Here is a 27,852-nt window from a genome sequence, read left to right on the forward strand (position 1 = left end):
TGTTCCGGGATTCTTCAGATAGCATTGACGAGTACACCACATCAGTCACTGGCTTCATCAATAAGTGCATCGATGACGTCGTCCCCACAGTGACAGTACGTACATACCCCAACCAGAAGCCATGGATTACAGGCAACATCCGCACTGAGCCAAAGGGTAGAGCTGCCGCTTTCAAGGAGCGGGACTCTAACCCGGACGCTTATAAGAAATCCCGCTATGCCCTTCGACGAACCATCAAACAGGCAAAGAGTCAATACAGGACTAAGATTGAATCGTACTACACCGGCTCTGACGCTCGTCGGATGTGGCAGGGCTTGAAAACTATTACAGACTACAAAGGGAAGCACAGCCTCGAGCTGCCCAGTGACACGAGCCTACCAGACGAGCTAAAACACTTCTATGCTCGCTTCGAGGCAAGCAACACTGAAGCATGCATGAGAGCACCAGCCGTTCCGGATGACTATGTGATCACGCTCTCCGTAGCCGATGTGAGTAAGACTTTTAAGCAGGTCAACATTCACAAGGCCGCAGGGCCAGACGGATTACCAGGACGTGTACTCCGAGCATGTGCTGACCAACTGGCAAGTGTCTTCACTGACATTTTCAACATGTCCCTGACTGAGTCTGTAATACCAACATGTTTCAAGCAGACCACCATAGTCCCTGTGCCCAACGACATTAAGATAACCTGGCTAAATGACTACCGACACTTAGCACTGACGTCTGTAGCCATGAAGTGCTTTGAAAGGCTGGTCAAGGCTCACATCAACACCATTATCCCAGAAACCCTAGACACACTCCAATTTGCATACCGCCCCAACAGATCCACAGATGATGCAATCTCTATTACACTCCACACTGCCCTTTCCCACCTGGACAAGAGAAACACCTATGTGAGAATGCTATTCATTGACTACAGCTCAGCGTTCAACACCATAGTGCCCTCAAAGCTCATCACTAAGATAAGGATCCTGGGACTAAACACCTCCCCTGTAACTGGATCCTGGACTTCCTGACGGGCCACCCCCAGGTGGTAAGGGTAGGTAACAACACATCTGCCACGCTTATCCTCAACACGGGGGCCCCTCAGGGGTGCGTGCTCAGTCCCCTCCTGTACTCCCTGTTCACCCATGACTGCAAGGCCAGGCACGACTCCAACACCATCATTAAGTTTGCCGATGACAACAGTGGTAGGCCTAATCACAGACAACGATGAGACAGCCTATAGGGAGGAGGTCAGAGACCTGGCCGTGTGGTGCCAGGATAACAACCTCTCCCTCAACGTGACCAAGACAAAGGAGATGATTGTGGACTACAGGAAAAAAAAGAGGACTGAGCACGCCCCCATTCTCATCGACGGGGCTGTAGTGGAACAGGTTGAGAGCTTCAAGTTCCTTGGTGTCCACATCACCAACAAACTATCATGGTCCAAACACACCAAGACAGTCGTGAAGAGGGCACGACAAAGCCTATTCCCCCTCAGGAGACTGAAAAGATTTGGCATGGGTCCTCAAATCCTCAAAGAGTTCTACAGCTGCACCATCGAGAGCATCCTGACTGGTTGCATCACCGCCTGGTATGGCAACTGCTCGGCCTCCGACCGCAAGGCACTACAGAGGGTAGTGCGTATGGCCCAGTACATCACTGGGGCCAAGCTTCCTGCCATCCAGGACCTCTATACCAGGCGGTGTCAGAGGAAGGCCCTCAAAATTGTCAAAGACTCCAGCCACCCTAGTCATAGACTGTTCTCTCTGCTACCGCACGGCAAGCGGTACTGGAGCGCCAAGTCTAGGTCCAAAAGGCTTCTCAACAGCTTCTACCCCCAAGCCATAAGCTAATCATGGCTACCCGGACTATTTACACTGCCCGCCCACCCCCACCCCATCTTTTTACGCTGCTGCTACTCTGTTAATTATTTATGCATAGTCACTTTAACTCTACCCACATGTACATATCACCTCAACTACCTCAACTCGCCGGTGCCCCCGCACATTGACTCTGCACCGGTACTCCCCTGTATATAGCCTCCCTACTGTTATTTTATTTTACTTCTGCTCTTTTTTGTTGTTGTTTTATTTTACTTTTTTATTAAAAAATAAATGCATTGTTGTTTAAGGGCTGTAAGTAAGCATTTCGCGGTAATGTCTACTCCTGTTGTATTCGGTTCTTTCAAACTAATTGTTTGCATAAATTCTAATCCCAATATTTTTTTCAACCCTACAACCCTCCCCTGACTGGAGTAAACTAACGGACAACAATAAATCTTCTACTGTTACTTACAGCTACTTTCACTCACGTATACAGTACACTAAGTATAATGGAGGCTTTAAGAGAGAGGTTTGATGCCTTCATATTTAATAGTTTTAACCCTCCAAACTCATGTCCGTTATATAAATATGCCCGTTTAACTTGAACTGGTTTGCCATTCCAAATAAAATACATTATTTTTTTCCTCGCATGACTTGAAAAAAGGATTCTCCTGGAGTGGGTAGAGCCATTAATAAATATGTAATCTGCAATATCACTAGATAATTAATCAGTGTAACTTTACACTAGATGGACAATTGTTTTCCTCTCCATGGTTTCAAGATCCTATCTATTTTGATATGTTTTCAATCGAAGTTAATAGTTGCAAGATCACTAAACTTTTCCTGGATATGTACACCAAGCACATCAACTTCACCATCCACCCATTTAAAATCGGGAGACCACATAGAAATGTGTATCCTTTAGAGACCCAATCTAACCCTAAACCTAACCCTAACCCTAACTCTAGTAGTTGGGTTTTAGTCCAGAGAAACTAGAGAATTTATCCAGGTCCCCAATAAGGACCTTCAAGGTTGAAAATGTAGGACTCAAATAAAAACTTGAATCATCGGCATACATTGATACTTTTCCCTGTACTCCATACATTTTTGGCCCCTTAATGTTATCATTAGATTTGTATTGCTAACAGTTCAATGGCCATAATAAATACGTATGGTGACAGAGGGCAACCTTGTTTACATTAAAATTTTAGTCATTTAGCAGACGCTCTTATCCAGAGCGACTTACAGTTAGTGAGTGCATACATTATTTTTTTATTTTTCATACTGGCCCCCCGTGGGAATCGAACCCACAACCCTGGCGTTGCAAACGCCATGCTCTACCAACTGAGCTACATCCCTGCCGGCCATTCCCTCCCCTACCCTGGGCCAATTGTGTGCCGCCCCATGGGTCTCCCGGTCGCGGCCGGCTACGACAGAGCCTGGATTCGAACCAGGATCTCTAGTGGCACAGCTAGACCACTGCGCCACTTGTTTCACGCCTCTTGACAATTCAAAGTTCTCAGAAGTAACGGTTTTTATTTATTTTTACATAGTATTGTTTTACATGACTTTTACCCATCTTATGAGATTATCCAAAGTTGAAAAAATCCAGGCACTTAAAGATTCTAGACGTACTGTATCGAAGGCTTTCTCTGAGAAGTAACCATTTTTTATTTATTTTACATTTTTCAAAATATGCTATAACAATTATACCTGTTTTCCTTGCATTTTCATAGTTTTCAATTATTTCTAGTAGTTGTCTAATGTCTCCAATATATCTTTCTTTTAAGAATCCTGTCTGACTGTGATGAATAATGTCCGGTAGGACCTTTTTAATTCTATGTCCAATACATACAGCACATGTTGTGTTGTTGACACACAAGTGTTGTGTGAAAGCTCAGTCAGTGGGTGTACTGCCAGTGACCTTTCTTTTGAGTTGGTCTGAACTTGAATTGCATAGGAGAAGGTAAAAGTTGCTCCCTAGACACTGATTTAGGGTCAGGTATTTCTTTATCCCCCTAATGGTTAAGGTTAGGATATGGGGTAGAGAAATAAAGATTGCTTTATTGTCACATAAATCTGTAGTTAGTGGCAACTACCATCTAAACTAGGCTCTTCTTGTAGATGAAGCAGATAAGCGAATCAGGAAGCTCTGAAAATAAATTGGTTGTTTGACTGGTTGTCACGTGAACGGCGGAACTTTTGGAGAACGTTGACATTGTGTTTGCCTGTAAATCTCACTGTGGTGTATAAGTACAGGGTGTATCTTTACTGCCCTACTGTATGAATGATGACAGATTGACCCAAATGATATATTAAATGAGAGTGAGGTGCCTTGTCACTCACAGGTCCTATTAGGACCATACAGCTGCAGGGTCCTGTTCAGTCGGTCACACTGTAGCAAAATGTTTTGCAATGGAAAACTAAAATCTTAACGATAGGCATTCAGAACTGGCAGACTGGTAATCACAAAACTGCACTGCAAATACCAAACAGTGTTACATAATGAGACAGAGGCATACCAACATATTTTTATCAGTGTGATTTTTTCCAAACCCCTGATGTTTTGTCTTAGTTGACAGGACACCCTGGGGACACCAATCAGTGCCCCAGAGCAAAAGGGAAAGGCGGTGGCACTGTGTGTGTGTGTATCTTGATTTGCTTGACGTCCACTCTCCCATTTTAGTGCTACTGGTGAAGGTGACTTGTGGGGGAAAATGAAGATTGATGGAGTGCTTTGTTTGTCAAGGGAGGTTGACGGGAGAGTAAATGAGCGTGTGAGTTGGGCATGCGTGCTTATTTTGTACTTCAACAAAATTAATGTTAAATACATTTGTCTGACTCAGCAAGGCCGACGTTTAGGTTTGCTTACATTTGACAGCCGCCCTCTCAGAACTGTCTACGAAACATCAAACTGGCAACTCCAAGCTGAATGCTAACACATTAACCCACAGCAGCAGAGCAGAACGAGATGGGGATGGTTGCCAGATTAGGCATGGGGAGGGATAGGTGTAAATGGCAGCAGCGCTCATGTTTGTTCAGTCATTCATAGATGGCGGTGTGGGCTGAATGTGAATCCTGTATGAATATGCATGCACCTGGACAGAAGGGGGAGGAAGAAATGGGGGAAGAGTAGGCGAAGAGGAGAAAATGGGGGGGGGATACCTACTTGACGACAGGGGTGAACAGGCTGTGCAGGCGACAGTAGAGCCTCACACCCTACGGGAAGAAGAGAGAGAATGAGTTTTGATTCACTGTATCCTCAACAGGAAAGCCTCAAACTCAGGGGCAAATTTTTCCTTAGTCTCCCATTGACATCAATGCACGACTATGTGAACATTTTACTTAAGAGGCAGTTAGGATTAACCCGGAGAGTTCAAAAGCAGAAGCAGTGCTGTAGTATGTAGAGACACCTGGCGGAAGTTGACTTCTTAAAAGGGGTAATCCGCATTTAGTACATACATATTTGGACTTTTAAATAAAAAATATATAGCCATTGATTCTTGAATAATATAACTTATGAATGCCTAAAAAGTTTAGTTCAACTGTCTTACTTTATCATCATAACCCAAAATATAAGTGTTTTACTCCATTGTTTGTAAATAATGTAATTGTAAACAAACACTGTTTAGCTTCAAAACATGGTTTTGGATAAATCTACCAAGAATGGTCAGTCCTTGCATCCATAGCGCTATCTATAAATTTGAAAGTGGTAACATTTCTTTAGCCCCATCCCTTAGCTGTTTACCAAATTAAGTGGTGGGATGACAGCTTTGTTGTTTTTCGAATTGCAGATTGCCCCTTTAAAGTGATAGTTCATACAACATTTTTTGAGTCAGTCAGATGTGTTCAGACATCAAAAGTATCACTAAGCTCTGATCTCTTGCCTACATCCCAGAACGACTTTGCAGATTTCTCTACATCTATGGCTTTGGTGCTAACATTCTAAGTGCACTATTGCTATTTTTCATCTTGATATATAACAGGGTTGGAGTCAATTCCATTTAAAATGAGATAATTCAGGATTCCAAAGTTTTCCTCCTGAATTGAAGTGGAATTGACCTCAACCCTCATATATACAGTGCCTTCAGAAAGTATTCACAGCCCTTGACTTTTTCCACATTTTGTTGTATTACAGCCTGCATTTAAAATGGATGAAATTGAGATGTTTTTGTCGCTGGCCTACACACAACACCCCATAATGTCAAAGTGGAAATATGTTTAAGAAATGTTTACAAATTCATTAAAAATGAAAAGCTGAAATGTCTTGAGTCAATAAGTATTCAACCCCTTTGTTATGGCAAGCCTAAATACATTCAGGAGTAAAAATGTGCTTAACAAGTCACATACGTGTGGGCAATAATAGTGTTTAACATGATTTTTGAATGACTACCTCATCTCTGTACCCCACACATACAATTATCTGTAAGGTCCCTCAGTCGAGCAGTGAATTTCAATTCACCACAAAGACCAGCGAGGTTTTCCAATGCCTTGCAAAGAAGTACACCTATTGGTAGATTGGTAAAAAAACAAAAAGAACAGACACTGAATATCCCTTTGAGCACGGTGAAGTTATTAATTACACTTTGGATGGTGTATTCATACACCCAGTAACTACAAAGATACAGGCGCCCTTCCTAACTCAGTTGCCGGAGAGGAAGGAAACAGCTCAGGGATTTCACCATGAGGCCAATGGTGACTAAATCGTGTTACACAGAGTTTAATGGCTGTGATAGGAGAAAACTGAGGATAGATCAATAGCATTGTAGTTACTCCACAATGTTAACCTAATTGACAGAGTGAAAAGAAGGCACTTATATTGCAAAACATGCATCCTGTTTGCAACAAGGCACCAAAGTAATACTGCAAAAAATGTGGCAAAGCAATTAACTTTTTATCCTGAATGCAAAGTGTTATGTTTGGGGCAAATCCAATACAACACACTGTCCATATTTTCAAGCATAGTGGTGGCTGCACCATGTTATGGGTATGCTTGTAATCGTTAAGGACTGGGGAGATTTTCAGGATAAAAAAGATACGGAATGGAGATAAGCACAGGCAAATTCCTAGAGGAAAACCTGGTTCAGTCTGCTTTCCACCAGACACTGGGAGATTAATTCACCTTTCAGTAGGACAATAACCTAAAACACAAGGACAAATCTACACTAGTTGCTTACAAAGAAGACAGTGAATGTTCCTGAGTGGCAGAGTTACAGTTTTGAGTTAAATATACTTGAAAATCTATAGGAAGACCTGAAAATGGTTGTCTAGCAATGATCAACAACCAATTTGACAGAGCTTGAAGAATTTAGAAAATAATAATGGGCAAAAGACTCACAGCTGTAATCACTCAGTGCTGTGAATACTTATTTATGTAGTTTTGATATTTCTGTATTTCATTTTCAATACATTTGCAAACATTTCTAAAAACATGTTTTCACTATCATTATGGGGTATTGTGTGGAGATAGGTTCAAAAAAATCGATTTAAGCCATTTTGAATTCAGGCTGCAACAACAAAATGTGGAATAAGTCAAGGGGTATGAATACTTTTGAAGGCACTGTAGATAGATACCTTTGACATGATGTCCTCCATCTCGCTCCTGGCCTTATAGGTGCCGTCATCATAGCGGAAACGGTACAGCACCTGCTCATTCTTGAACTGGTGCTTGTCCGACACTGAAACGTCAAGAAAGACAGAAAGAAAGTGTGTGGGAGAGGGAGAGAGAGAGAGAGAGAGAGAGAAGGGGGGGATGTCAACAACTGATTGGTGCAATAGTTAAACGTTCATCACTATCACACTTCATTTAACCAGTAGGGTTGCTGTTGAGTATAGATAAACACTTACAGAACATCCATTGAGCCAGTGCAAGGGAAGACCCGTTGAGTCCAAAGGGGAAAACACAGGGGGAAATTGGATGCTGAGACTCGACACACACACAGAGCTACCAATGACCAAAATATGTCTCTCTCCTGCCTCCTTTCCCTGCCACCCTCTGCTGTCACACTGAATCTCAGTCACCATCATCCGTCCCCCATTGCCTCCCCCCTTAAGGTCAGTGCCTAATGGGTGACAGCCCTGTCCCCCGGAGGCCAAAGCCATCACCATCAGTGGCCTCCGCTATCCTACAACCCCCCTAATCCAGTCAGTGTTGTCTGTGGGCCTACTGGGCCACCGTAGACAGTGTCAGAAACATGAGGGTGTCTCTCAGTTTCGGCGCGAGACGGCTTTCAAAGTTCAAGTCTGTTATTGCCTTAGACGCAGTGATTCTCTGTCAGCGCCATTCATACATTATTTATCTTTGTGTGTGTGTGTGTCTATTCTTTTCTGTTTTCAATGCTAATTCCAATCGGTAAACCCTTGACTGTTACCACCCTCTATACCAAGTCTGCTGATGGAAACTTGGGGAAAAGGTTTTGAAATAGCGCCACTATTTATAAAACATTTCTCTTTTTTCTTCTTGGATAGACAGATGGAAACAATAGAAGAGAGGAGTAAGAGCTGAGAAGAGTAACAGAAAGAAAAGGAGTCAAATAGAGAGTGTGAATAGCCTGATTACAATGAGACTCAATAAGAGATATTGTGAATGCGAGAACGTGAAAATTAGTAAGAAGGAGTGTGAAAAAAGTATGAGACTGAAGATCTAATATATATAAAATTTTTTATTAACCTTTATTTAACCAGGTAAGCCAGTTGAGAACAAGTTCTCATTTACAACTGCGACCTGGCTAATGCCAAGGATTACACCCATGAAGTGCAAATAATGAGGCATATAGAAAGACAGTAGGAGGGAGAGGGAGAGAGAGAGAGAGAGAGAGAGAGAGAGAGAGAGAGAGAGAGAGAGAGAGAGAGCGAGCAAGGGACAAAGACAAAGAGAGAGGGAGAAAGAGAGAGAGAAAAAGAGAACCAGAGAGAGAGAGATAGAGGGAGAGAGCGAGAGAGAGACAGGTACAGAGACAGAGATAGAGGGAGAAAGCCAGAAATAATGCCAGAAAGATATGAAGGGACTGCCAGAAAAGACAGAGACTGTTCTCTTACCGTGGTGGATGATGCCGTTCTCAAGCAAAGCTTGACCCAGGTTGACCCCCTCGTCTGGCTTGCTGATCTCTCCACTATCTATCAGCCATGACACAAACTCACTGTGGGGACACAGACAATAATATATATATAGTGAACACAAATATAAACGCAACATGTAAAGTTTTGGTCCCATGTTTCATGAGCTGAAATAAAAGATCCCAGAAATGTTCCATATGCACAAAAAGCTTATTTCTGGCCTCCCGAGTGGCACAGCGGTCTAAGGCACTGCATCGCAGTGCTAGAGGCATCACTACAGACCTGGGTTCGATCCCGGGCTGTGTCGCAGCTGGCCGCGACCGGGAGACCCATGAGGCGGCGCACAGTTGTCCGGGTTAAGGGAGGGTTTGGCCAGCCGGGATGTCCTTGTCCCATCGCGCTATAGCGACTCCTTGTGGTAGGCTGGGCGCATACACGCTGACTTCGGACACCAGTTGTACGGTGTTTCCTCCGACACATTGGTGCGGCTGACTTCCGGGTTAAGCGAGCAGTGTGTCAAGAAGCAGTGCGGCTTGGCAGGGTCATGTTTCGGAGGAGGCATGGCTCTCGACCTTCGCCTCTCCCGAGTCCGTACTGGAGTTGCAGAAATGGGACAAGACTAACTACCAATTGGATTTCACGAAAAAGGGGTAAAAACTAAACAATTTTTATTTTTTACTTATTTTCTCTCTTCTTTTGTGCAGAAATTTCTCTACATCCCTGTTAATGAGCATTTCTCCTTTGCCAAGATAATCCATCCACCTGACAGGTGTGACATTTCAAGAAGTTGATTAAACAGCATGATCATTACACAGGTACACCTTTTTCTGAGGACAATAAAAGGCCACTCTAAAATGTGCAGTTTTGTCACACAACAATGCGACAGATGTCTCAAGTTTTGAGGGAGTGTGCAATTGGCATGCTGACTGCAGGAATGTCCAACAGAGCTGTTGCCAGAGAATGTAACATTAATTTCTCTACCATAAGCCGCCTTCAACGTCATTTTAGAGAATTTGGCAGTACGTCCAACCAGCCTCACAACCGCAGACCACGTGTATGGTGTCGTGTGGGCGAGCGGTTTGCTGATGTCAACGTTGTGAACAGAGTGCCCCATGGTGGCGGTGCAGTTATGGTGCGGTCTGCCCAACGCATCACCGGGAGCACACTGCCTGCCCTCCAGGACACCTACAGCACCCAATGTCACAGGAAGGCCAAAAAGATCATCAAGGACATCAACCACCCGAGCCACGGCCTGTTCACCCCGCTACCATCCAGAAGGTGAGGTCAGTACAGGTGCATCAAAGCTGGGACTGAGAGACTGAAAAACAGCTTTTATCTCAAGGCCATCAGACTGTTAAATAGCCATCACTAGCCGGCTACCACCCAGTTACTCGGCCCTGCACCTTAGAGGCTGCTGCCCCATGTACATAGACATGGAATCACTGGTCACTTTAATAATGGAACACTAGTGACTTTAATCATGTTTACATACTGCTTTCCTCATTTCATATGTATATACTGTATTCTATTCTACTGTATTTTAGTCATTGCCACTCCGACATTGCTCGTCCTAATATTTATATATTTCTTAATTCCATTCTTTTACTTTTAGATTTGTGTGTATTGTTGGGAATTGTTAGATACTACTGCACTGTTGGAGCTAGGAACACAAGCATTTCGCTACACCCGCAATAACATCTGCTAAATATATGTATGTGACCAATAAAATTTGATTTGATAAGCTACGGACAACGAACACAATTGCATTTTATCGATGGCAATTTGAATGCACAGAAATACCATGTCGAGATCCTGAGGCCCATTGTAAGGTCTTTTTTTTTTTTAAAGGTATCTGTGACCAAAAGATGCATATCTGTATTCCCAGTCATGTGAAACCCATAGATTAGGGCCTAATAAATGTATTTCAATTGACTGATATGATTTCCTCATATGAACTGTAACTCAGTAAAATCTTTGAAATTGTTGCATGTTGCGTTAAAATTTTTGTTCAGTAATATAGATAGATAGAGAGATAGAGAGAGAGAGCATATGCCATTTAGAAGATTTTCCATCGAAAGTGAACACATACATTTTTAGTAAACAGTATGTGGCCCCAGCAGGAAACGAACTCACACCACACAGGTCTAATATCTTGGCATACTATTTTTTCAAATAAAAAACGTGACTTTAGTTATTGGTTAAAAAAGGCAACAACAAAAAAAGAAAAGCTTCATTTAGTTAATCTGTTCACCCAGTATTCTCACGAATAAAAAAAGACATGTGAGTGTGTCTCAATGTTGCCAAAATCCATCTCGCTCCATCTTCTCCCACTCCCGGCCGCTGGGCTTCCTCTCATTACCATATTTGGTGGAGAGTGGAAATGCCAACTGGATGCTTCAGATTTATACATCCGGTGAAACATCTAGCTCATTGTTCTATCTGTGACGTAGCTATCAAAACAACGTCATTCGTCACTATGGGGACGATGGAATCTTACAACAATGGACCCCGTGCATATTGGGTAGCCACACAAGCTAGCTAGCATTTTAGCTTCCCACATCACCATGTGAAATAATCAGATTTATAATGAAATAATATGCCCTGGCAAATATTCTTATACTTGCCGGTGTAACCTACAACATTATCCCAATTTTATATGCTGTTTCAAAGTATTCACTCCCATATCAGATAAAAATAGAATGTCATCATGTTTTGGTCACAGAGAAAAAGCACATATCTCGCAGCTGTTTTTACCAATAGCCTGGAATCAACAGTTATTACTTTTAAACAAAATACATTTTGGGGGTGATTCTAATAAGGCTACAATGTTGTTTGGTTTACTGTTTGAGCATATGCTGAGATTATATTTATTTATCAATGCAAAATAGGTTACTTTGATGCATAGCCTATAGATCAGATCAAGGAACCAAGCGAGCTTCATTGCCTACACACAACTGCTACACTCCATTGCTACGCAAGGAATGATACGCATTACTACTTTCATGTGGCACGGGAATACATAGAATGTTGGAGCGCACTACAAGGAGCGCACCCTTTGTGACAAAAAACGGCATTGTGCTACGCTCTGTAGGGTCCGTCTCTGTAGGGTAGCCCTTTAAAGTCATTTGTAACATAAGCTCTCCCAAAGCTACTTGTGCCTTTTCTCCCCTCCTTTTCACTCCTCTCTCTCTTCATCCCCTATCCCACATGTCCTACCCCTTTCTATCCTTCTGCTCCTTCTCCCTTGCTCCCCTTGTCCTCTCTCCCACCAGCCTTAAACCCCCTCTTTCTCTCTTTATCCATCTCTTTCATTACTCGCTCCAAGAAGTGCCAATTCATGGCTTGTGTGGCACCATTCATACAGAAGCTTTCTCACATAAATACACATTTTCTCTCCTCAAAGTGTGTTCTCCCTCTTCAGACACCAAGTGTTGGACAAATGTTTGGAGAGGAGAAAATTACACTTCCCCCTGCTCAATCTTCCACGCCACTGAGCAAAATCAATTCCCTGGAGAAAGATGAACAGTGAATGTGAGCATGTGTCTGATTGTGTGAATGTGTGTGTATGTGTGTGTGAGTGAGCGTTCCTGCGAAAGCAGGTTAAATGTGTGATTCCTATGTGTGTGTCCATGCTAAATGTGTGTGTGTGCGTGCATGTGTGTGTGAGTGTGTGTGTGGGTCGTCCACCAATTCAGTGCCTTTTGAGACGTTTAACTTGGTGAGAAAAAAAACCCGTTTGATTTCACCCCCCAAACAATACATTGTCATAAAGAGCACATTATCAACTTAATAAAAAACGTTTTCCCATCAAGAGGTGAAATAAAATAAATGACTATAGTAAGTGCCTATTAAATGACAAATTAAGTAACAGGGTGGACCATAACAGGGTTGACGATTTCATCTTAAAAATCAGCCATGAATCCCCTTGTGACAGGGGAAATGGAAGCTTGTTGTGTGCAACAGCGAGGGGCATTTGAATGCAAGCTTCACAAAAAACATGTAATTGTTAAAACATTTCTAGCTTGTCTATGGGTAACAGGGTTGCCATGTTATGATAGACCCACTCAGTTTTAGTTAAAACATTTCTAGCTTGTCTATGGGTAACAGGGTTGCCATGTTATGATAGACCCACTCAGTTTTCCCACCACAAAACACCAGAATATGGCCAAAAAGAGTAGAACCAGCTCACCTACTTTTCAAATATGATTGGACTATTAGATGTATACTGAAGAAAAATATAAACGCAACATGCAACAATTTCAAATATTTTACTGAGCTACAGTTCATAGAAGGAAATCAGTCAATTGAAATAAATTCATTAGGCCCTAATCTATGGATTTCATGACTGGGTAGGGGTGCAGCCATGGGTGGGCCTGGGAGGGCACAGTGAGTTGCCCTTCATGCCTGCTCCCTTACCCTAGAATTCTGTATTTCTTTGTGATTAATTTGTATACAGGTAGACCAGAAAAGCCACATCCCTGATTCGCAGATGAGTGGCAACCCTGATTAGAAGCACCTGCTGCTCATTTGTTGTTCTTTACAAATGCTGTTTTGAATTAAAAGAAAATTGTACCTACACACTGAAGGCTGTAATGCCGAAATGTCTGTGTACGCTATCCCTGATGCAATGAAAATAATTAAAAACATTGAATAATGAAGTAAGCTTTATGCAACATCTTTTTGAGTGCGAACCCATTACACCTTTTTGTTTGTCTGAATTCATGGGTTTTATGCACCACCCAAGCTTCTGGGAGAGCGCGATGGTTCTTTTTTGAATAGGGCATAGACCCACCCACTTGGGAGCCAGGCCCACCCACTGGAGAGCCAGGCCCAGCCAATCGGAACGAGTTTTTCCCCACACTTTATTACAGACGGAAATACTCCTCAGCACCCCCCTCCTCAGACAAAGACGGATGTGGAGGTCCTGGGCTGGCGTGGTTACACATGGTCTGCAGTTGTGAGGCCGGTTGAATGTACTGCCAAATTCTCTAAAACGACGTTGGAGGCGGCTTATGGTAGAGAAATGAATATTAAATTATCTGGAAACAGTTCTGTTGGCCATTCCTGCGGTCAGCATGCCAATTACACTCTCTCAAAACTGGAGACATCTGTGGCATAGTGTTGTGTGACAATACCTTTATTGATATGCCACACCTGTCAGGTGGATGGATTATCTAGGCAAAGCAGAAAGGCTCACTAACAGGGATGTAAACAAATGTGCACAAAATTTGAGAGAAATAAGCTTTTTGTGCGTATGGAACATTTCTGGGATCTTTTATTTCAGCTCATGAAACATGGGACCAAGACTTTACATATTGCGTTTATATTATTGTTCAGTACATCATGTTTCTTAAAAAAAATCAAAAAATAAGGAATAGTTTTCACAATGTTAAAATGAGAGTTCAGTTCACGTAACAGGGTTGACCTTAAATGAGGGAAAGTTATATATTTTTTACCTAAAACTGAATCACTAAATAATAATAATAATAATAATCATCAGAAATCATCATCAGAAAAGACTGTCAAAGCAACAAAATAACAAGGGCTTCACAATGATGGTGAAAACATGGAGAAACAATGGGCTTAAGTATGGGGTTAAGTCATGTGGAGGGACATGTCAAAATGCAGCATTTTGGCACTTAAGCAAGTCTTTATTGATATTACAAATCTGATTTATTGAATTCTCCATGTAGTCTATATTAAAAGGGCACAATATTGGTGCACAATTTCATGGGACGACCTAGGTGTTTGCTCGTGTGCTCTGCTGCGAAATCAGCCTAAATGTGTGATTCCTGTGCATTTATTTTCATAATAAATGTGTGTGTGTTCATGAGCATTCCTGCGAAAGCAGGCCAAATGTGTGATTTCTGTGTGTGTCAATGCCAAAATGTATGTATGCTTGTGTTCATGCAATGTTTGTGTGGTCTTGTTTTTCTGTCCTTCGGTGTTAGGTTTAGGGTTACAATTCGGGTTATCAAATCAAAATCAACGTTCATTGGTCACGTACACAGATTTGCAGATGTTATCGCAGGTGCAGCGAAATGCTTGTGTTTCTAGCTTCAACAGTGCAGTAATACCCAGCAATAAAAAAATTATAAAAATACACACATAATCAAGACAAATAAAAAAATAAGTTATATAGGATGAGCCATGACTTGAATACAGTATACACATATAAAGTGTGTGAAACAGTAAGTAAACATGATTAAAGTCACCATTATTCAATGACTATGTAGATAGGGCAGCAGTCTCTAAGGTTCAGGGCAGGGTACTGGGCGGAGGCCGGCTAGTGGTGACTGTTTAACAGTCTGATGGCCTGGAGATAGAAGCGGTTTCTCAGTCTCTCGGTCTCAGCTTTGATGCACCTGTACTGTCTCTGCCTTCTAGATGGTAGCGGGTGAACAGGCCATGCCTTGGATAGCTGAGGTCCTTGATGATCTTCTTGGCCTTCCTGTGACACCGGGTGCTGTAGATGTCCTGGAGGGCAGTGTGGCCCCGGTGATGCGTTGGGCTGACCGCACCACTCTCTGTGGTTGCAGACGGTGCAATTGCCGTACCAGGCGGTGATACAGCCCGACAGGATGCTTGTGAGGGTCTTAGGGGCCAAGACACATTTCTTCAGCCTCCTCAGGTTGAAGAGGCGCTGTTGCGCCTTCTTCACCACACTGTCTGTGTGAAGGGACCATTTCAGGTTGTGAGTGATGTGCATGCCGAGGAACTTGAAGCTTTTGTCCCTTTCTATTGCAGCCCAGTCGATGTGGGTGGGGGGCTCTCTCTGCTGTCTCTTGTAGTCCACAATCAGCTCCTTCGTTTTTGTTGACATTGAGGGAGATATTATTTTCTTTGCAACACTCTGCTAGGGCTCTCACCTCCTCCCTGTAGGCTGTCTCGTCGTTGTTGGTAATGAGGCCTACCACTGTTGTGTCATCAGCAAACTTGATGATTGAGTTGGAGACATGGCCATGCAGTCATGGGTGAACAGGGAGTATAGGAGGGGGCTGAACATGCACCTGTGTGGACCCCGTGTTGAGGATCAGTGTGGCGGAGGAGTTGTTGCCTACCTTCACCTCTTGGGTTTGGCCCGTCAGGAAGTCCAGGACCCAGTTGCACAGGGAGTGGTTCAGACCCAGGGCCCTGAACTTAGTGATGAGCTTGGAGTGCACTATGGTGTTGAAGGCTGAGCTGTAGTCGAGGAACAGCATTCTTACATATGTATTTTTATTGTCCAGGTGGGAAAGGGCAGTGTAATGGTGATTGCGTCGTCAGTGGATCTGTTGGGGCGATATGCAAATTGTATTGGGTCTAGGGTGTCAGGTAAGGTGGAGGTGATATGGTCCTTAACTAGCCTCAAAGCACTTCATAATGACAGAAGTGAGTGCTACGGGGCTATAGTCATAGTCAGTTTCTTGGGTACAGGAATAAACAACAGACTGCGATATAGAGAGATTGAATATGTCCGTAAACGCTCCAGCTAGCTGGTCTACACATGCTCGGAGGACGCGGTTTGGGATGGCGCCTGGGCCGGCAGCCTTGCGAGGATTAGCATGTTTAAATGACTTGCTCACGTCAGCCACGGAGAACGAGCGCACACAGTCCTCATGAGTGTCGGGGGCCCACATCAGCAGCTCTACGTTGTTTTCCTCGAAGCGGGCCTAGGTATTTAGCTCGTCTGGGAGTGAGGTGTCTGCCTTTCCCTTTATAATCCGTGATTGTCTGAAGTCCCTGCCACATACGTCTCGTGCCTGAGTCATTGAATTGCGACTCCAGTTTGTCCCTGTACTGCTCTTTTCCTCTTGGATTGCCTTACGGATGTCGTAGCTGGTCTGTTTGTACACGTCCATGTTCCCAGTCATCTTGCCATGGTTAAATGTGGTGGTTCCCACTTTCAGTTTTGCGTGAATGCTGCCATCTATCCACAGATTTTGGTTTGGATAAGTTCTAATCGTTACAGTGGGAACAACCTCCTCTATGCACTTCCTGATGAACCCAGTCACAGAGTCAGTGTATACGTTGATACTATTCTCAGAGGCAACCCAGAACATTTCCAAGTCTGCGTGTTCAAAACAATCTTCAAGCATAGATTTTGATTGGTCAGACCAACGTTGAAATAGTCCTTACCACGGGAGCTTCCTGTTTAAGCTTCTGCCTATAGGTGGGGAGAAGTAGAATGGAGGCGTGATCTGATTTGCCAAAGGGAGGGCGGGGGAGGGCCTTGTAGCCATCCAGGAATGGACAGTAGCAATGATCCAGAGTAAGTGTTTCGCATGTAGCACAGGACATGTGTTGATAGAATTTCAGTAGAGTTTTCCTCAGAGTTCCTTTATTAAAGTCCCCAGCTACAATAAATGCGGCCTCAGGATATGTGTTTTCCAGTTTGCATGTAGTCCAGTGTAGTTCCTTGAGAGCCATCGCAGTGTCAGCTTCGGGGGGAATATACAGTGGGGGAAAAAAGTATTTAGTCAGCCACCAATTGTGCAAGTTCTCCCACTTAAAAAGATGAGAGAGGCCTGTAATTTTCATCATAGGTACACGTCAACTATGACAGACAAAATGAGAAAAAAAATCCAGAAAATCACATTGTAGGATTTTTTATGAATTTATTTGCAAATTATGGTGGAAAATAAGTATTTGGTCAATAACAAAAGTTTCTCAATACTTTGTTATATACCCTTTGTTGGCAATGACACAGGTCAAACGTTTTCTGTAAGTCTTCACAAGGTTTTCACACACTGTTGCTGGTATTTTGGCCCTAGAGCAGTGATGTTTTGGGGCTGTCGCTGGGCAACACAGACTTTCAACTCCCTCCAAAGATTTTCTATGGGGTTGAGATCTGGAGACTGGCTAGGCCACTCCAGGACCTTGAAATGCTTCTTACGAAGCCACTCCTTCGTTGCCCGGGCGGTGTGTTTGGGATCATTGTCATGCTGAAAGACCCAGCCACGTTTCATCTTCAATGCCCTTGCTGATGGAAGGAGGTTTTCACTCAAAATCTCACGATACATGGCCCCATTCATTCTTTCCTTTACACGGATCAGTCGTCCTGGTCCCTTTGCAGAAAAACAGCCCCAAAGCATGATGTTTCCACCCCCATGCTTCACAGTAGGTATGGTGTTCTTTGGATGCAACTCAGCATTCTTTGTCCTCCAAACACGACGAGTTGAGTTTTTACCAAAAAGTTCTATTTTGGTTTCATCTGACCATATGACATTCTCCCAATTCTCTTCTGGATCATCCAAATGCACTCTAGCAAACTTCAGACGGGCCTGGACATGTACTGGCTTAAGCAGCGGGACACATCTAGCACTGCAGGATTTGAGTCTCTGGCGGCGTAGTGTGTTACTGATGGTAGGCTTTGTTACTTTGGTCCCAGCTCTCTGATGGTCATCCACTAGGTTCCCCCGTGTGGTTCTGGGATTTTTGCTCACCGTTCATGTGATCATTTTGACCCCACGGGGTGAGATCTTGCGTGGAGCCCCAGATCGAGGGAGATTATCAGTGGTCTTGTATGTCTTCCATTTCCTAATAATTGCTCCCACAGTTGATTTCTTCAAACCAAGCTGCTTACCTATTGCAGATTCAGTCTTCCCAGCCTGGTGCAGGTCTACAATTTTGTTTCTGGTGTCCTTTGACAGCTCTTTGGTCTTGGCCATAGTGGAGTTTGGAGTGTGACTGTTTGAGGTTGTGGACAGGTGTCTTTTATACTGATAACAAGTTCAAACAGGTGCCATTAATACAGGTAATGAGTGGAGGACAGAGGAGCCTCTTAAAGAAGAAGTGACAGGTCTGTGAGAGGCAGAAATCTTGCTTGTTTGTAGGTGACCAAATACTTATTTTCCACCATAATTTGCAAATAAATTCATTAAAAATCCTACAATGTAATTTTCTGGATTTCTTTTTCTCAATTTGTCTGTCATAGTTGACGTGTACCTATGATGAAAATTACAGGCCTCTCTCATCTTTTTAAGTGGGAGAACTTGCACAATTGGTGGCTGACTAAATACTTTTTGTCCCCACTGTACATGGCAATGACAATTAATAAAATTATCATCTCGGGAGGTAATGTGGCCGGCATTTGATGGTGAGATATTCCAGATCGGGAGAACAAAAGGGCTTGAGTTCCTATACGTTAACACAATCACACCATGAGTTGTTAATCATGAAACATACACCTCCGCCTTTCTTTTTCCTGGAGAGTTCTTTCTTCCTCTCTGCCCGATGAACGGAGAACCCCGCTGGCTGAATGGACAGGGACAATATATCCAGAGAGAGCCATGATTCCATAAAACAGAGTATGTTAGAGTTCCTGCTGTCTCTCTGGAAAGAGACCCTTGCCCTGAGCTTGTCTATTTTATTGTTCAGGGACTGAACATTAGCAAGTAATATACTCCGAAGCGGTGGATGGTATGCACGCTGCTTGAGTCTGACTAGGGCCTCACTCCTTCTACCTCCTTCTTCTCCGGCGTCAACGTTTTGGTGCAGCCCCTGGGATGAACAGAGCTGCCTCGGAAAGTTCAAACAAAGGATCTAGGTCAGGGAAGTCAAATTTCTGCTTGAATTTCTGGTGAGTGACCGCCGATCTAATATCCAAAAGTTATTTCCGTCTGTAGGTAATAATACAAGAAACGTAAATAATAATAAGAAATAACACAAAAAAATACTACAATGTTGGCTAGGAGCTAGAAACAGGGCGACTGTCTGTCGGTGCCATATTGTGCTCCATCTAGGTTTAGTGGTTAAGGTTAGAGTTAAGGTTAGGGTTTAGGGAAAATAAGATGTTGAATGGAAATACATTTTAGGTCCCCACGAGGATAGAAAAACAAGTGTGAGTCTCTGTCTGTCTGTGTCGGTCTGTCTGTGTGTGTGTGTGTAAGCATGCTTGTGTGCCCTGCTGTGAAAGCAGAATAAAAGTGTGATTCCCGCGGGTTCACGTCAAATTGTGTGTGTGTGTGTGTTTGTGGGTATCACTGTGAAAGCAGTAAACGTGTGATCCCTGTTTCGTGTGTGTTCATGCTAGAACACAGACACCTTGAGCCATCTGCTCCCACCTGCGCGTCTGTCCAATGGGCATATTTTACCATAAATAAAAGAGTCACTCACGACCTACTGAATGGTGGTACTGCTTTTTTAGGTCAGTGGTGGTGGTGGTGGTGGTGGGGTGTGTGTGCAGGAGGTGGAGGTGATTGTCAGACAGATCTCTATAGTGCACCTCAAGTGTGTGTCTGTGTGTGTGTGTGTGTGTATGTGTGTGCGCGACTGCGTGTGTGTGTTTCAAAGAGACATGCTGCTGATTGACATTGGCAGAAGACTTAAGTGCATCTGGCCAGGTGGGGTGTTACATAAGAGTTCTGGTTAATTTTGACACTGGAGCGGTCACACCAAGGAGTAAATCACTGCTAATGATGAGAATACAGAGAGGCTGTTTGTGTGTGTGTGTGTGTGTGTGTGTGTGTGTGTGTGCACATGTCTGTATCTGAAGTTCTGCTAGCAAACTTAAGCTTCATTAATTCATTTTCTACAGCGTGCTACAATGATGTCATCCAAGTTAGCTATTTGAAATATTGTTATCAGTGAGTCAACAAGAGGCTTGCTTCCTCTTGAACAAGGGACCTGAGGTAAAAATGTCAAGTAGGTCCCCTTTCGAAATAGGGCACTGAGTGTACAAAACATTAAGGACACCTTCCTACTATTGAGTGGCACCCCACCCCTTTTGCCCTCAGTAGTGTCACATTAAGGACAACATCTTGCTCCTCAGCTTTATGGCTTACATTTTAAATAAGCATGCATTTATTTTACCATTTAAAATATGTTCCATTATTTCTGATTGGGTGGACAAAATTATATTTAGGGTGGGCAATGCCCAATCCAGCACCCTCCTATAACCAGCCCTGGATGTGATTTCTGAACAGTGTGTGTGTTTTCCAATGCAGAGGAAAAGTTTAACTTTCCAGAGCGGCTGCAAAGGACACTAGCTAAACTGTTGAACTGTTTAGCACATTAAAAATAAACGGCAACCAGTTAGTTTCAAACAATCTGCCACATTTAGTCCTTTCTTCATTCCACCCCTGGTTTTTAGGGATTATGCTTACACATGCAGCGTAAAATAAATTGCATTGTTCAGGGAATGCGTGGCTGGAAAGTGAGGATAATTTAAAACAAGTAAGCCTGCTGTGATAGCCAATGAGTGTACAAAACATTAAGAACACCTTCCTAATTGAGTTGCAAGTCTTCGATATGATAGTAGTTACCCTCCGGGACAAAAACTTGACGTAACATAAAATCAACGTCCATATTTGGTTAATATTTAATTCAGTTGTCAACAAACGGGAATTCCTTTCATTGATTTGTGGTTGAAAACAGGTTAAAATGTATACTTTGACCACTTATTGTGTTTTCAACCAAAAATTCCATTGATGTCCAACGTCCATACATTTGGTTCAATGTACACTGCTCAAAAAAATAAAGGGAACACTTAAACAACACAATGTAACTCCAAGTCAATCACACTTCTGTGAAATCAAACTGTCCACTTAGGAAGCAACACTGATTGACAATACATTTCACATGCTGTTGTGCAAATGGAATAGACAACAGGTGGAAATTATAGGCAATTAGCAAGACACCCCCAATAAAGAAGTGGTTCTGCAGGTGGTGACCACAGACCACTTCTCAGTTCCTATGCTTCCTGGCTGATGTTTTCACTTTTGAATGCTGGCGGTGCTTTCACTCTAGTGGTAGCATGAGACGGAGTCTACAACCCACACAAGTGGCTCAGGTAGTGCAGCTCATCCAGGATGGCACATCAATGCGAGCTGTGGCAAGAAGGTTTGCTGTGTCTGTCAGCGTAGTGTCCAGAGCATGGAGGCGCTACCAGGAGACAGGCCAGTACATCAGGAGACGTGGAGGAGGCCGTAGGAGGGCAACAACCCAGCAGCAGGACTGCTACCTCCGCCTTTGTGCAAGGAGAAGCAGGAGGAGCACTGCCAGAGCCCTGCAAAATGACCTCCAGCAGGCCACAAATGTGCATGTGTCTGCTCAAACGGTCAGAAACAGACTCCATGAGGGTGGTATGAGGGCCCGACGTCCACAGGTGGGGGTTGTGCTTACAGCCCAACACCGTGCAAGATGTTTGGCATTTGCCAGAGAACACCAAGATTGGCAAATTCGCCACTGGCGCCCTGTGCTCTTCACAGATGAAAGCAGGTTCACACTGAGCACATGTGACAGACGTGACAGAGTCTGGAGACACCTCATCAGGAGCATGCCCAGGCGTTGTAGGGAGGTCATACAGGCACGTGGAGGCCACACACACTACTGAGCCTCATTTTGACTTGTTTTAAGGACATTACATCAAAGTTGGATCAGCCTGTAGTGTGGGTTTCCACTTTAATTATGAGGGTGACTCCAAATCCAGACCTCCATGGGTTGATACATTTGATTTCCATTGATCATTTTTGTGTGATTTTGTTGTCAGCACATTCAACTATGTAAAGAAAAAAGTATTTAATACGATTATTTCATTCATTCAGATCTAGGATGTGTTGTTTAAGTGTTCCCTTTATTTTTTTGAGCAGTGTATTTTTGCCCGGTTGGGATAGTGAACTTTAACCCTTTACTAAATCGGATACAGGAGCCTACACTACCTGTCAGTGTTATCTCAAATAATACTGAAAGCTGAAGACAAAATGGCAACAGCCCCACCTATAATGCCCATCGAATCTTACCTCCCTGACATTTCATTGCAGGTTGCATTGTGTTTTACAGTTCTATAGAAAGTCATTCAATATTTTCCTTGGATGCTGACTGACTCCATAATGTAAGCCCCAATGATCACCATCACCGTTTTACCCTCTTTTACCCCGAAAAATTGTGCCAAATAATAACGAATTTAAATTACTGCTTGGAATCTCGCAAAACAATGTGTGCGTGGAGCTGTGGGGCGTAATGGAAAATGCATTACTGCAGGCAAACTAGGCCCTCACTGTTCACTCATGGCATTGAAAGACTGGGGGGACAGGAAAAAAAGAGCTGCTTAGTCCAGTGGCTCGCTGTTAAAAGGTCTTTCTAATGATGCTCTAGCAGTTACAGGGAAGGTCTCTATGTGTTGGTTGAGAACCATCGCCTCTGACAACAAAGTTCTTGGCTCCCAACATAGGATGGAAAACAACTCCTAGACATCTCACTCATCAGTTCTGGGGTTGGGAAACTGATTGTATTAGGAAGTGGTGTGTAGTGTGTGTGCGTGAATGCGTGCATTTGGTATGCTTAAGTGTGTGTGTGTGTATGTGCACGGGCACGTGTGCACATGGTTGAGGAAATGCCGGCAGACTCAGGAAGCGCCTGCTTGATGATACGGTGTGTAAGGGAAACAACTTAGGCCGCTCCAAATGCAGGGGTGATTACAGTAGGTATCATTATGGCAGGCCAGGAGAGATGTAATGATAGGGGCAGATTAGGCATTCTGCCAGGACCCTGCTGGCCATTCAATTCCTCCTCTACTTCTCAGTGGCCGGTAATTATATGCAACAGAAATTAGTCAGTATGAGTTTGTGAATGTGATTAATGGTTCGTTGGAATGGATGGATAGAATGGATGGAGCCCTTCTCAACACAACATCCCTGTTGTGATCCACCTCCCTCAGATCTACAGTATGTAGGGACTTTAATGTAATTGTGAAACGATAAGTTATTATCAATGTATTTATAATATGATCACTATTAACAGCAGAAGTTTTGGTTCAGTGGAGTAATCCCACATTTTTCATGTATTTGTACCTTGAAGATGTCTTAAAAGTACCCTTGTTGACAGTTCGAAGGTCACCCCCTCGACTGAGCACCTATTGTTGTCATCCAACCACTGTACCATTTGAGATTTGAAGCTTAGCCTGCACAAAAGCAATGGACTGTTCAGTATGGAAGAACTCACTTTCCCATGAAGCACTTGGGAACGATGCTCAGCTTCCGGCGCCGGTCCTTGATCAGATGGCGGCTCTTGGTCATCATCATGTGGTAGAGCTTCTCGCCCTTCTCAGCAATCATCACGTAGGCATCCCGCTCCATCCCCAGCTTCAGACCTGCAACCAACAGAGAAACACTCAAGGGGTCAGACACCAAAGCATTTTGCATATGAAGTTCATTATCGAAAGCCTGAGTTGTTATAAACGGTTATTAGTATATTTCTAACCCAACAGTGAGTCTAGGAGTAAAGATAAACTGTGTGGTCCGAGAATGTGTGTGTGTGTGTGTGTGTGTGTGTGTGTGTAGAGTGAGAGTGAGAGTGAGAGTGAGAGAGAGAGAGAGACTACAGATCATTCCTCTCACTGCCTAAGACATCATGCTGGTTCCGTTGTCTGGCACTCTGGCTGGCATGGGGGGGGGCAGCAGCAGCAGCAGCAGCTATTGTCTCACATTGCCAACAAAAACAAAAGAGGGCCCAACACCGAGCCCTGAGGGACACCACCATTTCCTCCAGTCAGCCCTCAGACATCTATGCGTTTCAGCCCCCGGGGGGGAAGAGGCTGTCACAGGGCTGTGAGAAGACACAATGGCCCTGCCTGTAGGGCCCCGTTGGGGTTTCTGACACGGTACAGGGGTAGGAGAGGAGTGGAGCATGGCGGCTCGTGTCTGCCGCCTCCAACGGAGGGAAAGCCAGAAGTTAGTCTGTCCAGGTCTAGAACAAAGTACTGTGTCGCCTGCTAATGTACTATGACGCCACTGAGTTCTTTATCTTTAGTGTAGAGCAGCAGTTATGTTTACCAAGCTGCAACACCCTTGAGTGAGAAATATGTTCAATTATGACAAATATGTGTAGACAATTCAAAACTACAGTCTGTTGATGTTGAGCCCTTTGAAGGTCCAGCATGCTCATACAGCTTCTAAACCATAACTCCACCATGGGGCTCTGAGCAGCTTAACTCCACTGTGGGGCTAACTGAACTTTGGAGCGCCACTGTGAGGCTCTCTGACTGGCTAAACTCCACTGTGGGGTTCAGTGAGCTGCTAAACTCCACTGTTGGGCTCTCTGAACTTTGGAGCTCCATCATCAGCCTCTCTGTCCTGCTAAACCGTGGGACTCAAGACAATTCCAACAAAATGTGCGGGGGTGCCAGAGCTTGGTGCCGCTGATGGAGGGGGGTTGGATTACACTTGACAGCAGCTGGAGTGGATTCAAACAAAGAGTCATTGAACAGACTGGGGTCTGGTCCTGGTGCAAGGGGCCCCCGGCCCTGGGCTGCTGGTCCAGCTGTCAGAGCCAGTCCAGAGGCCCCCTCTTCCCACTCTCACTGGCACAGGCAAACAGGCTAACATGTTAGCCCACTCATTTCCACTCAGCCTCCACGAAAACACTGCTAAGACGATACCAGCCCCATCCAGCTGGCAGGGCAAAAATAATGGATCTGTCTTGGGAGTATTTAAAAGGGGCCACAACCAAAATGTCCAACTGAAGCCAGTGCCATGGCAAAACAAGGGGACATTTAAAAGAGGTGTGCTGTGGGAAATTGGGATTCAACAATGGGTTAGGTATCAATAGTGAAACAGGGATGAAAGGGATGTAGTCAGGATCTAATGGCCATGGTCAAGCCTTCCAGATGTGGGCAAGTTCGGGGGTACAGGGAGGGGGGTTAGGGTGTGAGGTGTGGTGTGGGGTTGGCTGCACTGTGACTGATCTGGCATCTGTTAGCCTCAGGTCAATTTCCGCCTGCCGTAACCCAATACCCAACATGGCCCTTGGTACTCTGCAAAGCTCCACTTCTTCACTTTAGCCACAGGATCAGGTGACCAGTCGCACAAGTCCATGTGGAAGGCTCATTTGCTACATTTGAAATATTAAAGCTACAGTTGTTGTAAACAGCTAGAACACAGGTATGGTTGGATGTTCAAAACCCTCCGCTGTTTAAGTTTAATCCTTTCCATACATTTACAGCTTGGGGGGACAGCAGTTGTGATTTCTGCATCCAATGCTATCAGGTGTCACCATGCCTACAGCCACAGAAGTCAGTAAAAGCCTTTCAAGCTTTATTGGCACGCCCCAATGCGCACACAAACACAAAGACAGGTGGCCAGTGCTGAACAGGTGTCCTTACTCCGCATGTGGAGACACTTTTGAAGTCAAAAGGGGGGGGGGTGGGGGTGGAGGCAAAGTCATTAAACAAGACGAGTAAGAGTGCTCAGCTTACAATGACGTTTTGAACAAATAACCCATCTTCCTCAAAATACATGTTTTCAATGTGTAGTCAAACACTACTGCAAATAGCACATTTTAACTAGAAGGGGTATTTTAGTGCCATTATTTTTTAAAGAGGACAAAAATATCATTTTATTCCAGTGACAGGATGTTTTGGGTGTGACTCGATTTGAACACACTATTAATTACACAGTTCATGAAACCTGCTCCCAAGCTGCCAATTCATGTCAAACGTCTGCAATCGCTACACACCAAGTCGAGAAATGGCATCCAAAATGTGTTACGAGCCTCATTTTCATGCCACAGTATAGTTGGCTAGACAAAACAGAGAGAGAACAGAGCGGTCTCACAGACAGACAACAACCCGTGATGGGTACTGTGTTGCAATACTCTCTCGTGAGCTGCCGTTTCTGGCAAGCTGCTACTGCTTCTCTATTTCAGGCTCTTGCTGGGATCGAAGAATCTGTTTTTAGCGCATCTTGAGTTTGTTTGTAAATTAACTGTTGGATAGAGTGCGCTCTCTTCTTGGGGGTGTTGATTAGCAAACACGGGTCTCGTACTGCACCGTAAGAGGCGGCTGGCTCTTTCCTTTGAATGTTAAACTCCAGACTGTTCTTCTGCATTCATTTGGTAATAATTATGCCACGATCTTTATGTATTTATGAAACAAAAGCCAGAGAGAGAGTGACAATGGGCAGTAAGACATACCATAAGCATACCACAACCGTCCTAGTGATGCACAAATTCATTTGCATACATACTGCATGATCTCTCACAACAGAGGGAATCCATTTGTAACCTCTTGCAAAGCTAACCATTTATTCTGAACCTTCAATTGTGTTAGCTCACCACAGCATAGCGTTGTTGAGATACTGTATAAGTCTGAGGTCAGACAGTACAGCACAATCGGAAAACATGATAGCCTCACATTCTCAAGGGAGGGGGAGCAGGACTCCAAAAGCGAGGACATGCCCCTTTTTGTTATACTCACTCTCTCTCTGCTCTCGTTCCCTCAAGATGGCATCGAGCCACTTCTGCTTGTCCTCTGCGTTCTTGGCCATGCAGACGAACCACTTGTTCTTGGCCGTGTTGTGGATCTTCCAGCCGCTGGTCACCGTGTAGTTGTTGCTGTGGTAGTCGGCTGAAACGAGGTAAAAAACTATTAACGGACCATGGTACACACCCAACATGTGACCCCTCTTATAGAAATAATCTTATTACATTTAACCTCAATGCTATTGATGGACATTGATATTAATACTGTACTAGCTTTTCTTGGGGATAAAACATGCAGTGTTCATGAACTCGTCTTGACCTCAGTAGTAACTGGGAGGGTAATACAGCCCAGCCACACCACTCTCAAGCTTCACTTGTCTTTGAAATACCTCAAGAGCTCAAATATCCATCATACTGTAAGTACTGCTAATTAAAATAACAAACAATAACTAAGTAGTCAAATACATCTTTCCGCTGACTCGACAGTAAGGTCCGTCTCGCTTTCTCCCTCGCATTCCGTCTCCTTGTCTCCCTCTCTCTCTCGCTCTCGCTCTCCCTCTCCTCCATTCCAATTTTACCAGCTATTTAGCTCCAGGTGACTGTAATGCATAATGAATGGGCTGGGGTAATGGAAGTACATTAGTGTAATGTTAAAAGGTCATATAAATAGATGTGAAACCCCCTGGCCCCGAGGGATAGAGAGCGAGGGAGGGAGGGAGGGAGGGAGGGAGGGAGAGAGGGAGGGAGAGAGAGGGGAGCATAAAAAGGGCTAATCGTGTTTAGGTGTGTGTGTCAAACAATAGTGGATGTG

At 44.0% G+C, this 27,852-nt stretch overlaps 1 protein-coding gene across 1 annotated transcript in view; it reads right to left on the reverse strand.

The window, feature by feature from the left end:
- Positions 1-27,852, reverse strand: part of LOC121538247 (phosphatidylinositol 3,4,5-trisphosphate-dependent Rac exchanger 1 protein) — a 119,835-nt gene that overhangs the window by 39,976 nt on the left and 52,007 nt on the right. Inside the window, exons 9-13 of the mRNA XM_041846094.2 lie at positions 27,037-27,186; positions 23,787-23,934; positions 8,847-8,947; positions 7,383-7,486; positions 4,978-5,027 (exon numbers count right to left, since the gene is read on the reverse strand). Of these exons, the coding sequence (XP_041702028.1) occupies positions 4,978-5,027; positions 7,383-7,486; positions 8,847-8,947; positions 23,787-23,934; positions 27,037-27,186 (553 nt within the window). The remainder of the gene's footprint in view (positions 1-4,977; positions 5,028-7,382; positions 7,487-8,846; positions 8,948-23,786; positions 23,935-27,036; positions 27,187-27,852) is intronic.

This window comes from Coregonus clupeaformis, chromosome 24, assembly GCF_020615455.1.
Source record: "Coregonus clupeaformis isolate EN_2021a chromosome 24, ASM2061545v1, whole genome shotgun sequence".
Lineage (NCBI taxonomy): Eukaryota > Metazoa > Chordata > Actinopteri > Salmoniformes > Salmonidae > Coregonus > Coregonus clupeaformis.